Source organism: Falco punctatus (assembly GCF_963210335.1).
Source record: "Falco punctatus genome assembly, chromosome: 6".
Classification (NCBI taxonomy): Eukaryota; Metazoa; Chordata; class Aves; order Falconiformes; family Falconidae; genus Falco; species Falco punctatus.
Window position 1 is genome coordinate 38,909,432 of NC_137585.1, and position 14,734 is coordinate 38,924,165.

The window sequence follows — 14,734 nt, forward strand, 5'->3', positions numbered from 1 at the left end:
TCAGGGTGAGTAGCAGTCATTCAAGTAACCTAGCCAGCACTGCACTGAAGCAGGTAAGGAGAGTCCAAGCGATCCATTACCGGGCCATAGCAGTGGGGGTGAGGAGCTTCTGCCTGAGGTGACAGACAGCTGAGCTAACATCTTCAGCCATTTCAAAGTATGTAAATGTGCTCATACAGTAAACGGACAATCTAAAGACAACCCAGTGAGATTCCTTCACTTAGACGTGTCTACAGATACTATAGAAACATGCCTCTTCATTCTCTGGCGCCATCTGGAACACTATCTACTGCACTGCACACCCACTGACTCCCAAGACCCTCTGTTGTCCTCCAGGATGTCATTTAAAAAAGGAAGGCTGCGAGGTAAAATTTCTCAGACATCAAAGTGCCTTTGAATGATGGTTAACTTTAAAACTGATTTGCTACTATTAACTTTTTTGCCATTTATATTAAATAAAAGAGATTTTGTTTTGGATTTGGCATACCTTTGGATTTTCTGCTGGAGAATTGGCAATACAAATATTGTTGAATCATAGACATAACCTCCAAAGGAAAGTAAAATTAATTAAAAATTGGGAATGGAAGGAAATCAAAGAGGGAGAAGTGATCTGGGGAGGAGCTTTTTGCTTAAAGTGCCATGTTGTGTGATCAGAATTATTTATGACTCTTAAGGTATTTTCTCTAAATCATTTATGTCAAAAAAACAGTGTTATTTCTAATGCAGAAATTTACTGACCAGTTTGGAACACTGCATTTTAAACTCATTGTATAACTTGATGTGGAAAAGATAGTGTGGAGCATCCAACATAATTTTAACTATCATTTTCTATCACTAGATTCCTTTGCTTCGGAGCCTAACTTGGATTTCAGTAGTGGACTGAATCGAGTGAGCCAACATGATATAGAACAGGTGAGAGGTGCCAGTCTACTGAATAGTACAGGATGTGCTTGATTGCCATACAGCTATCAAGAGCAGTCTGACTATAGTTTTTCTATCATTGAATAACCTGTGGTAACACCAACAGGATATAACTTAATTTAGGATTAGTGAAATGTTGCAAAATTTTTTGTAAAGTGCTGTGAAGCACATAGCAGTTGTGCTGCTGCACACATATTTTAAAGTCTTAATATAAAAAGTTAAATGAGTTAAACTTATATATAAAAAAAATCATTCTTTTTCTCTTGTAAGCCAGTCAAACAGTATGTATTTTTAAGTAACAGCTCTCTGAAAACATCAGTGATCCTTCAAAGACTTGCAATATGAGGGCAGGATTCTCAATTTTCTGTGATCCTATAGCTGTTTACCACAGGTCAGCTGCAGCTAGGCTGTAGAGAAATGAGATCAAAAAGGGTAACAGAAACTGAGTAAGCTATAAAATGTGAATGCCAGCAAAAAAGTGATTTCTGCTTACACAGTGATTTAATAGTTTGTGTAAATTTGATGCAGAGGTGACAGAAGAAAAGATCAGTTTTATTAATAAATTCCACTGACATTTCCACTGCTGTTTGTGCAGAAAAAAACCTGTTGTCAAAGCCCTGTTCAGTCTCAAGTACCTTTATAAGATCTAGAATTATAAGAAAGGTGGTATGTGTGTTTTGTGATGAAGTATCTTTTTTTCATTTGTTCAAAAGTAAAATATACAGTAACATTTTGCTAAAATACTTAGAATGTAATTAATACTTTCAGTGATTGTTTACATATGTATTAATGAAAAAATGTTGTGGACTCTTAGTTCCTAAACGGCCCTTAAGGGACTAGGAAAATTTTAATTGAAAGAAGTGTTTGTATGACTGTAACGGAAGAAGCTGAATTTTATAAAACTGTTTCATTCCTAAACTGTAAATTTAATTCCTAAATTTAGAGAAGGCTAGAGAGGCTGTAAGGTGGTAATATTTGGGTAATGTGTAAATGCAGTCACCCAAAAACCTCCATAGAAAAGCTATCCGTTATATAATTTAGAGAGAAAAGCATAAGGGACGAATGGAAGTAGTACTTATTAGGGGAGTCAGAAAAAACATTCTTTTGAAAGTGGTTTAGAGAATAAATTGTAATGAAAGGGTTAACAGGTAGTTGATGATGGATAAGTTGATATTCCAGAATGTGATTTTCTATTGATGACTGTAACAAATCTCTTGTTTCTCAGCTTCAGATTGAAGCCACAAACAGCTTTGGTGAATCTCTGCAGAAGAAGCTTTTGGACATTGAAGGTTTATATTCCAAGGTTCGGTCACGATACACCTTTATTCAAGCCCTTGTTAGACGTATCCGTGGTCTCCTAAGGATATCAAGGACCTAAAAGACTGATCCATGTTGCTTGCCCTTTGATGCAGTGCAGTAGGGCAGGCCTTCTGGATCATCAGATTTGATAGATCATACATTTTCTAAATAATGTCAAAAATATTTTGTTACTTTTTTTTCTTACCCCTATGGGTCAGTTTTGTGTATTCTTTCCTACTGCTTCCAGCTTGACAGGAAAAATAAAAACAATTCTTCAATCGAGTTATGATTAATGTAAAATTTCAAGCAAGGAAGAATTCTAACGGGGGACGTAAAGGAAACCAAAGAGTGCTGCAACTGTCATATGACATTTATGCTTTCAGAGAAAACTAAAATGTCTCTGTTTATGCTGTTCTTGCGTCACACATGGGGTTCGAGTTTCAGCATTCGATCCCTCTGGTGTGGATTCTGTGTGAAAGGGGATCGTTTTGCACTGTGAACTGCTTGCTTCTCCGCCCTCTTGTCCTGCCTTTTTCAGCTGACGGAAGTACAAGCTGCTTGACAAGTCTAGATTTTAAAAAAATATTTTTTTGAAAAATAGGGAAAGTCATGGAAGGTAACTGCCCTAGGTTTGGTTCTTACGGCTCGGGGAGTAGTTTTTCTGTGCTGTTCTTGCTGGAAGAGGAGCATAAAAACAGTAAAATGCATGGGGAGGAGGCCAGCATAGTTGAGTGATAGGTTGGTTCCGTACAGATTGTTCTCCCAAGAGATACTTCTCAGCAGGTGTTTCTTAAGTTAAAAAAAACAGGAAGTGTAACCGCTGTTGACATGAGATCTGTTGGATTTCTCTTATTACAGTCTGATCTTAATGCCCGGTTCTCCATGTGTGCCCTGCAAATTCTGCCTCCCCCGAGTTTTCGATACATAATATTTCACATTTTTAACGATTTTATACTTACTCACCTGTACCATCTCATTGCATGAATTGCATCATCTGTTATGCAGGAATGATGATGCCCTGCTGTCGGATGGCGGTTATTCGCTGTTCCATATTAGAACATATGGCCAGGTATTGTTGGTTTATGCAGTTGGACTTTGTTGATTCTCACAGGCTTTTTCTTGTTTCTCCACCATCTCGGCGAACAAAAAATAATGTGCCTCATTACAGAAATGTTACTTGGGCATTCGGCTGGATCGGAGGGATCCACCACGTGTTCCTTACGGTAACCAGCCGATGGCTGTGGGGCGCTACGGAACCGTGCGTGGCACGGCCGTACCCTGCCGTGGGCTGTGTCCCTCGGGGGGCGCGCGGTGCCCCCCCTTCCCCGCCCCCCGCCCGCTGTTGGGGATGCGGCGCCGGCGCCTGCCAGGCGGCCGCTGAGCCCCGGGCCCGTGCCGCCGCCGCGAGCCGCTGGGGGAGCGGGGCGCGTGCCGCCTGGGGCCCTCTTGCGGGCGCCCGCGGGAACCCCAACCCCGGCCTGGGCGCGGCGGCGCGGCTGTCCCCTGTCCCCCGTCCGCGGGGCGGGCTGGGGCGCGGCGGCAGCCGCCGCTGGGTGGCAGCAGCGGGACACGGACATACAGCCACAGAGCGACACGGAGACACGGGCGGGCGCACACACACGCAATGTAGGAGACGGCTCCAGTGAGACCCACCGTCGCCACAGCAGATGTGTTGTCTCAACATTGCTGTGGTGCTGTGGCAGGAAGCTCACGCCATCAGCACAGTGAATGATCTCTCTGAACATTGTGAACACTGCTGCCACGGTGGAGACTTCTCTTGGAGACCGACTGACACCATGGAGCAACGGGGGAGGCTGATCCTGCAAAACAAACCCCTGTGCGTGTGCCCGGACCTGGGGTCAGGGGGATCAAAGTGCCTGGAGGCCCCTGAGGACCACGTTGGGCAGGTACACCATGGCCGGGTGGAAGGTGTGGTTAAGCAGAACAGCTTGTAACAACTCTATAAAAAACCAGATCAAACTAACGCTGGATGGAACATTACCCCACCAGACTTGGAAACGAATCGGACTGTCACGACACTGCAGCTCCGGGGTGGTAGCTATTGCTCTGAACTCTTTCCTTTTTTTTTTTTTTTCTTCTTTCTTTCCTTCCTTTATCTCTTGCTCTCTCTCCCTTTGCATTCGCAGATTTATTGTTGGGCAAATAAAGTTCCTTGCCTCTTGCCTCTGTTTTGAGTCTTAATTCTGTTCTCAGAATTTGGTCTCAGACTGGTGTGCGACACACACACACAGACACAGAGACACACACACTCAGACACACACGAACACAGACACACTCAGACACGCACACAGACACAGAGATTCACACAGACACACACACGGAGTCTGCTGTTTTGGGAACTGGACTGTTTACAGTGTGAGTTAGTTACCATGGGCAACTGTATAGGGAAAAGATGGGCAATAAAAAAAAAAAAAAGTGGAAAGGAAAAGAAAGGAAGAGGAGAGAAGAGAGAAGGGAAGGAAAGGGAAAGGAAGAGGAAAGGGAAAGGGGGAGGAAAGGAGAGGGAAGGGAAGGAAATGGGCATTAGAACTGGGAAATGAGCTAGCACCCACCATCTTTTTTAAGGAGCCTTCCCTGACTCATACTGACACAAAATAGTTTTTCATCCGTTATAATTTGTTAGCCAAAATATTAAGTATATATTTATAATAAACAGTTTGGCATGGTAACATTTAATTAGTTAAAAACTTCACTGGCAAATCAACTGAGCTTATACTCTTACACAAGCAAAACTGGAGGCTGTCAGTACTACCTTCATACAAATTCATGTAAGTCATGGAAGGTAGCTGACAGGAGAAGGAATCCTGCAAAATATCAGCATTTATTTTTTAAACTCATTCTGTACTTGTCTGATACCCTGAAATCTTAGAGGTAGCAACTGGAGTTCTTTTGTATTGAATATGTACAGATTTTTATCAAAATTTCTTGAGAAAAAATAAAACATTGATGTTTCAGCAATAAGCGTGTTGTGGCATGGTGTCTAACCTATACTGGAGGCAACGATGGAAATATCTGCATAAGCCATAAAAATGCCAAGATTTTGCATTCATTTCTTATGCATTTTTATTGTACATATGTGCTGATGGCAAGATGCTCAACACTTTTCTGCCATGGCATCACCAATCATTTCAGAAGCAATCCATAGAATAGCTCTGTGTTTCAAAGTCTGAGAACTTTCTTTCTTTCATGAATTTGTGTGCAACTTGAAATAAAGAACCCAAGAAAGCTTCTCCTTGAAAATAAAAAGACCCTGATACTGATTGTTAATCTTCCTTACAGTGTTTGTTGGAGAGGGATATTCAGTTGCACTAGTTACCCCTGTCCTGCTGTATGCGCTATTTATGGTGATCGACGTTATTATACCTTTGATGGATTGGAGTACGACTAAGTCAGCGACTGGCAAGCTTACCTGCTCAAGGTAGGATCATTGTTCATACACTTTCATGTGCCCAACTGAAAGTTTCCGTGAGAGGGCAATTATTTTAAACACTGGGAGATGATCTATAGAAACAAACATTTAAGGAAACAGGTACAGAACAGATGTGTTTGAAAGGAAGAATCTGTAAATGACATTTCATGCTCAGCCATTTGAAAATGGTACATGGGTGTGTGCTTGCATATCTATGAGGTCTAGAGAAAAATAAACCCCAATTTTTTTCTTTTCTACCTTAACCATGATTTTATCACAATGAACAAAGAATAACACTGAAGAAACTGTTCTAGAACTAGGTATAATCTATAGATTTATTTAATAGCTATCTACAAACTCTGGTTGGTAGAGGGTTAAGGATGACCTCTGAGGCTGCTTGGAATCCTTCTTGAATGTGATCTGCATCAGATCTGGAGTGTATGTGTACCTTTTTGCCTTGAATTTCTGCTTTTGGGTTAATGTTCAGCATTCAACAGCCTTTTTGCTGCACCGGCTCTAAAATGTTATAATCTGATGGCTTGATTTTGACAACCATACTGTGCAGTAAATATTGGATTCCATGTATGAGCACATTTTAAAAGCCTAAACTAGACACTTAGTTTAGCGGCAGGCTGATCCTCTGTGACGTCCTCAGAAAGAGGGCTCACAGCTGAATGTAATGGCTCAATGTGTTTAACTCCAAAGTTTGAGTTGGTTGTGGGTTTGTTACCGAAATCTCGGAATGAAGAACTTATCGACACCAATGTGATGTAGATAAGCAGACACTTCTTTATTGACGGCCGGGTGCGTGAGCGAGTCCTCTCGCGATCAACGCACGCCAGGTCCCAAAATCAAACACCATATATAATACTTATCATACATATTCATTAAATATTTATGCATAATCATAACATTTCCCAAAAATCATTAACATATTCTCCTCCCATATCCGATTCTGCGCAATAAAGCTTAGAAAGGTCCAGAAATGGGTCTGGGGTACGATTTGGGTAGGTGGTATATGAGTCGGTGGTCGCGATCTCCCCCTGCCGGAATTACCTTTTACTAAAGTTCACGGTTTCTTGGCAGGTAACTACAAGCTGTTCCAGTCGACTCTCCCCAGTTCCCATTAATCCTACATTCTGACATCTCAATATACTTTCTTTATACAGAAGACTAGTTAGATACAAAGAACCTTTCAAACTCTAAATTATTACTTAAGCTTCAACAATGATTCCAACCCATTCTTCTGGCCTTAGTACAAAATGTATAAAGGGTCTCACAACTACTTTTACTAAATAATCATAACTTTCTTATTATCAAAAGTTATAGCCATTACCAAATTATCTCTAATAGTTAGCTTACATTCATCCTGCCAATCCTTTCTTTGTCTTAAATTAAAAAAAACAAATCCACATCTAACATTTTATTCCATTTCCCTTCTCTTTTACAATACAGCATTAACTGCAAAATAGTGTTATAATTCAGTGTCCCCTTCATGGGCCACTTTTCCTGATCATCCAATATATACAAAGACCACCAATTATTACAATACTCAAATTATTACAATACTCAATCATCTGGCTTTTCGACAAATCCTCATACAAATCTCCCCAGTGTGTCAACAAACATCCTAATGGAGAAATTTTCGGGATTTTGTCATTTACAGCAAGATTACCCATGCTTTGACTTTTAAACAACCGAGTTAACTTAGTTGCCATGGTATAATTACTCACAGTACAATACACAATTATTCAACTCTGTCACTCCGATCCGCGGATCCACACTCCACACTCGCTTTCGTGCTCAATTGCACGTTTCACCCTTACAACCACACTCACACTTTCCAACAGTTACTTTAAACAAACATATAACACAATATTATACCTCTTAATTTTCTTCTTAATACACAAACACAAAACCACAAACACAAAAACTTCTTCTAACTTTTTGTTAGAGGCACTACCTTAGAGAACACTATAGCATATACTTTCTCTTGTTTCCACTTTTGTCCAACCCTGCAATAGCTTTCGCTTATGTCTTACGGGCAGACGCCTAGGCTTCCACTTCCACAAGGATCCTTTTAGTCCAACCCTGCGCAGCTTTCGCCGCGTCTGACAGGCAGACTCCTAGTCCTACCCTGCGCAGGTCTTTCACTGCGTCTGACAGGTAGACTTACTCAGTGGGACTCCAACCCACTGGTGGGACTCTAACCCACTCCTTACCATACATTTATTATAGTGGGACTCCCCCCCACTTTCTCTAGTGCGCTTACTTACTTACTTTAGTGGGACTCTCACCCACTTACTACAATTAGAAAAAAAGAAGTGTCTTACCAAATATCCAGGGAACGTCGCGAAGAGCCTTACGGATCGGGGATCGATGGGTATCCCCGAGAAATCCTCGGTGCCGGCTGGAACCGATCAGGTCCCCGACTCCTCCGGTCTCCTTCAGCGAGGTCCCATCTGGGTTGCCAAAACTGTTACCGAAATCTCGGAATGAAGAACTTATCGACACCAATGTGATGTAGATAAGCAGACACTTCTTTATTGACGGCCGGGTGCGTGAGCGAGTCCTCTCGCGATCAACGCACGCCAGGTCCCAAAATCAAACACCATATATAATACTTATCATACATATTCATTAAATATTTATGCATAATCATAACATTTCCCAAAAATCATTAACATATTCTCCTCCCATATCCGATTCTGCGCAATAAAGCTTAGAAAGGTCCAGAAATGGGTCTGGGGTACGATTTGGGTAGGTGGTATATGAGTCGGTGGTCGCGATCTCCCCCTGCCGGAATTACCTTTTACTAAAGTTCACGGTTTCTTGGCAGGTAACTACAAGCTGTTCCAGTCGACTCTCCCCAGTTCCCATTAATCCTACATTCTGACATCTCAATATACTTTCTTTATACAGAAGACTAGTTAGATACAAAGAACCTTTCAAACTCTAAATTATTACTTAAGCTTCAACAATGATTCCAACCCATTCTTCTGGCCTTAGTACAAAATGTATAAAGGGTCTCACAACTACTTTTACTAAATAATCATAACTTTCTTATTATCAAAAGTTATAGCCATTACCAAATTATCTCTAATAGTTAGCTTACATTCATCCTGCCAATCCTTTCTTTGTCTTAAATTAAAAAAAACAAATCCACATCTAACATTTTATTCCATTTCCCTTCTCTTTTACAATACAGCATTAACTGCAAAATAGTGTTATAATTCAGTGTCCCCTTCATGGGCCACTTTTCCTGATCATCCAATATATACAAAGACCACCAATTATTACAATACTCAAATTATTACAATACTCAATCATCTGGCTTTTCGACAAATCCTCATACAAATCTCCCCAGTGTGTCAACAAACATCCTAATGGAGAAATTTTCGGGATTTTGTCATTTACAGCAAGATTACCCATGCTTTGACTTTTAAACAACCGAGTTAACTTAGTTGCCATGGTATAATTACTCACAGTACAATACACAATTATTCAACTCTGTCACTCCGATCCGCGGATCCACACTCCACACTCGCTTTCGTGCTCAATTGCACGTTTCACCCTTACAACCACACTCACACTTTCCAACAGTTACTTTAAACAAACATATAACACAATATTATACCTCTTAATTTTCTTCTTAATACACAAACACAAAACCACAAACACAAAAACTTCTTCTAACTTTTTGTTAGAGGCACTACCTTAGAGAACACTATAGCATATACTTTCTCTTGTTTCCACTTTTGTCCAACCCTGCAATAGCTTTCGCTTATGTCTTACGGGCAGACGCCTAGGCTTCCACTTCCACAAGGATCCTTTTAGTCCAACCCTGCGCAGCTTTCGCCGCGTCTGACAGGCAGACTCCTAGTCCTACCCTGCGCAGGTCTTTCACTGCGTCTGACAGGTAGACTTACTCAGTGGGACTCCAACCCACTGGTGGGACTCTAACCCACTCCTTACCATACATTTATTATAGTGGGACTCCCCCCCACTTTCTCTAGTGCGCTTACTTACTTACTTTAGTGGGACTCTCACCCACTTACTACAATTAGAAAAAAAGAAGTGTCTTACCAAATATCCAGGGAACGTCGCGAAGAGCCTTACGGATCGGGGATCGATGGGTATCCCCGAGAAATCCTCGGTGCCGGCTGGAACCGATCAGGTCCCCGACTCCTCCGGTCTCCTTCAGCGAGGTCCCATCTGGGTTGCCAAAACTGTTACCGAAATCTCGGAATGAAGAACTTATCGACACCAATGTGATGTAGATAAGCAGACACTTCTTTATTGACGGCCGGGTGCGTGAGCGAGTCCTCTCGCGATCAACGCACGCCAGGTCCCAAAATCAAACACCATATATAATACTTATCATACATATTCATTAAATATTTATGCATAATCATAACATTTCCCAAAAATCATTAACATATTCTCCTCCCATATCCGATTCTGCGCAATAAAGCTTAGAAAGGTCCAGAAATGGGTCTGGGGTACGATTTGGGTAGGTGGTATATGAGTCGGTGGTCGCGATCTCCCCCTGCCGGAATTACCTTTTACTAAAGTTCACGGTTTCTTGGCAGGTAACTACAAGCTGTTCCAGTCGACTCTCCCCAGTTCCCATTAATCCTACATTCTGACATCTCAATATACTTTCTTTATACAGAAGACTAGTTAGATACAAAGAACCTTTCAAACTCTAAATTATTACTTAAGCTTCAACAATGATTCCAACCCATTCTTCTGGCCTTAGTACAAAATGTATAAAGGGTCTCACAACTACTTTTACTAAATAATCATAACTTTCTTATTATCAAAAGTTATAGCCATTACCAAATTATCTCTAATAGTTAGCTTACATTCATCCTGCCAATCCTTTCTTTGTCTTAAATTAAAAAAAACAAATCCACATCTAACATTTTATTCCATTTCCCTTCTCTTTTACAATACAGCATTAACTGCAAAATAGTGTTATAATTCAGTGTCCCCTTCATGGGCCACTTTTCCTGATCATCCAATATATACAAAGACCACCAATTATTACAATACTCAAATTATTACAATACTCAATCATCTGGCTTTTCGACAAATCCTCATACAAATCTCCCCAGTGTGTCAACAAACATCCTAATGGAGAAATTTTCGGGATTTTGTCATTTACAGCAAGATTACCCATGCTTTGACTTTTAAACAACCGAGTTAACTTAGTTGCCATGGTATAATTACTCACAGTACAATACACAATTATTCAACTCTGTCACTCCGATCCGCGGATCCACACTCCACACTCGCTTTCGTGCTCAATTGCACGTTTCACCCTTACAACCACACTCACACTTTCCAACAGTTACTTTAAACAAACATATAACACAATATTATACCTCTTAATTTTCTTCTTAATACACAAACACAAAACCACAAACACAAAAACTTCTTCTAACTTTTTGTTAGAGGCACTACCTTAGAGAACACTATAGCATATACTTTCTCTTGTTTCCACTTTTGTCCAACCCTGCAATAGCTTTCGCTTATGTCTTACGGGCAGACGCCTAGGCTTCCACTTCCACAAGGATCCTTTTAGTCCAACCCTGCGCAGCTTTCGCCGCGTCTGACAGGCAGACTCCTAGTCCTACCCTGCGCAGGTCTTTCACTGCGTCTGACAGGTAGACTTACTCAGTGGGACTCCAACCCACTGGTGGGACTCTAACCCACTCCTTACCATACATTTATTATAGTGGGACTCCCCCCCACTTTCTCTAGTGCGCTTACTTACTTACTTTAGTGGGACTCTCACCCACTTACTACAATTAGAAAAAAAGAAGTGTCTTACCAAATATCCAGGGAACGTCGCGAAGAGCCTTACGGATCGGGGATCGATGGGTATCCCCGAGAAATCCTCGGTGCCGGCTGGAACCGATCAGGTCCCCGACTCCTCCGGTCTCCTTCAGCGAGGTCCCATCTGGGTTGCCAAAACTGTTACCGAAATCTCGGAATGAAGAACTTATCGACACCAATGTGATGTAGATAAGCAGACACTTCTTTATTGACGGCCGGGTGCGTGAGCGAGTCCTCTCGCGATCAACGCACCCGGCTGTCAATAAAGAAGTGTCTGCTTATCTACATCACGTTGGTGTCGATAAGTTCTTCATTCCGAGATTTCGGTAACAGGTTCAGCTTTGAAATTAAAACTGTATTTCCTTGTTTGGTAGCTTTCTTAAATTTAATTTAAAAGATGTGCAAATACTAAGTTATCCATTTTATGTGATGGGAAGCCTGGAATAAATCTGCAGGAGTGAATTGCAATTGAATCTATAATTAAAATTATTTCTTCTTCATATTTCAGAGCACAGATAACTCAAATATATCTGTAATTTCTCAGAACAAAAAGTGCTTTGACAATGATATTGTTTGCTCAAAGAATATTTTCATCACAGTTGGAGACACTGAGATTTATTTTAGTGAACCTTCTGAGAAGCAGGTTAGTTATTTTCTTTCCTTTTCAGGTTGCCCTTTAAGATAAGCATTGTAAAATTACAATTGTAAAGTAGTATGTGTTTTGGAAAAATTCTCTCCGAGTTAACATAGTACAAGTGCCTAGGCCTGGATAAAGCAGCAGGGTCACAGGAAAGATCTTTTTTTTCTCTCCCCCCCCCCCGCCCCCCCCCAAGTTCTATTTGTCCTACAAAGCAGGCTGCTCAAAAGCCTCGAGCAGCTGAAGCATATTGACATTTGTTTCTTTCCACTTGGTTTTGAAAGGGAAACTGAAGTACAAAGTCAAAGCAAACCTGAAGGATTGAAAAGGCAAAATATGAAAATATTAAACAACATTTATAGTAATATTATTGATCCAGCTATACGCTAAAGTATTCTTCACTATAAATTTTGTTATTAATTGACTGCTTATCTTTGTAGAATAACTTTATTAAATCTTAATAAATATTAAGTTCTGTCAGAAGACCTTAAGGGGACAGGAAAACAAATCTATCACCTTTGGAAGGCTGGATATTATACTGGGATACATTTTCCAGAACAGACATTACAATTCTGTGGGATAGGAAGACAATGATGCACGTTAAAGTTGGACTTCACTGGAAGTTGAGCCAAAATAAAAACCTGCGATTTTATGTAGCTATCTGTGATGACATCACTTACCCAATAACTTTTTACCATGACTAACTTTCCCAGTGATACAGCTGTTTATCCAGTGTTCAGCTGCCAGCATTTCCCAGGTAAGAAGAGATGGAGAATGTGATTTAACGGCTGAACTTCTGAAGAGAAGGAGTGGTTCTAACATGCATGTTTACTCTGTTGCTCCACACATTGCAACCTTCCAGATATGCAGTGATTAAGCTTTGACTCAAAGTTACTTTGGGGATGGGAGCAGGGGGTTAGTTTTGAGTTACCCAGTTCACTGCATATTTTCATAATCGCTGAAGTCAGTGGAAAAGAAGCTTCCGTATCTAGCAACATGAAAGATAGCAGGTTTGTAGCGTGGATTGGATTAGGCTGATGATGGAACTGCACCCTGAGATGCAGTAGATGCTGCCGAGATGAACAGGTGGAGTCACATCTTGGGTTTAAATTAAGAAAATAAGATACAGGAAAGGATCTAGACAAAAATTCGTGTTTAAACCTAATAAGTATACTGTGACAGGGTTCAGCCATGATGCAGGGAAGAACATACGACTCCTTCTCCTGCCAGTTGCTCTTCACTGTTCCATTCCTACATCATCATCTGCCTTGGTGTCTCTGCAACTCAGTCTTTGGGTCCTGGCAGAGTAACCTTATCTGCACATTCGATAATTACATTCCTGCTTTGTCTTAACCATGAACACATGTACTGAGAGGGGGCTCTTTCCAGTAAAAGAAAGTACTCTATGCTGCAATATATATCAGAGTTTTTGAAGTGTAAGTCAAAGTTACAATGACCATCTCATCTGGTTTTAAAACAACATTATTATAGACTTTTGACCCAATAGCCATAAAATGCTTACTTCACAGAAAAGCTGATGTATCAGCCATCAATACACATACTGAAAAAAAATTCTTCTAATTTTGAGTAAGTTAGCAGGGAGCTGAGTTCTGCAGGTTGCATGCAACTAATATCTCAAGCTCTGTTTCCAATGGCTGTTTCTTTCAGAGTCTCCAGTTCAGTAAGACTATGTCTGCAGCAGAAATTAAGGAAAAAGAATTAATTAGAGCCACAGCACCCTAGAAATCCAACTCAGTATTTTACTGTTGTGTGGAAATATCTTTTTCTGTATGCATGTATATATACTTTTTCCATCAGCAGCACATGCCCTAACACAAAACAGTTGCAGTTGTCTCTTTTGTAAACGCTATTGCAAAATGTTCTTGCTGTTGTGAGCTGAAATTAGAGGCAGCAAGTTTTAGTGATAACAACTAGTCAGGCTTCACAATCATGAGGTAAATCACCTGAACTTTTGACTTTTGGATTGGATGCACTCCTAAGCTTTCAGAAAAAAGTATGCCTAGATTCCAGTCCCTTTTCATAGGCAGACTGTAAGAACAGGTTATGGAATACAGGAAGAAAAAAAGAAAAACAAATTTCTATTAAACGTTATTTGCAATATGGAACTGTAAGCGTAGCAGAGTGTCAGATATTTTCAAAATTTAAGTCAAGAGTTGCATTCACCTTTTTCAGTTCAATAATTTTTTATTATATATGTAATTTTTACTGATTATTGACTATTAGTATATGTAAAACAATAAATCCTTCTCTTTTAGGATAAACTAGCAGGTTTGTGTGGAAATTTTGACAAATATACTTCAAATGATCTGACTACATCAAACAACATGGAAGTGAGAAATGCACAGGTATTTGGAGACAGCTGGGTATTAGGACAGTTAAGTCCCATGTCAAGTAAAAATTTAGAAAAAAAATGATAATATTTTAATTTATAAATGAACATTTTATAAGCACATGGTGTACAGGGATTTTCTAAACTTGTGGTCAGTGTATAAGAGGACATTTTAATTTCTATGTCTGTAGATGTGAGATGTGTTAATAATGTCTTGCATGACAGCAAGTATACTGAATGTAAATGAAACTAA

The 14,734-nt window shown here is 40.3% G+C and overlaps 1 protein-coding gene across 1 annotated transcript in view; it reads left to right on the forward strand.

Annotated features, from left to right (window-relative positions):
- NUP205 (nucleoporin 205) overlaps positions 1 to 2,502 on the forward strand; it is a 52,852-nt gene extending 50,350 nt beyond the window's left edge. The window contains exons 41-43 of the mRNA XM_080393240.1: positions 237 to 365; positions 839 to 912; positions 2,147 to 2,502. Of these exons, the coding sequence (XP_080249366.1) occupies positions 237 to 365; positions 839 to 912; positions 2,147 to 2,299 (356 nt within the window). The 3' untranslated portion in view covers positions 2,300 to 2,502. The remainder of the gene's footprint in view (positions 1 to 236; positions 366 to 838; positions 913 to 2,146) is intronic.
- Positions 2,503 to 14,734: the final 12,232 nt, after the last annotated feature.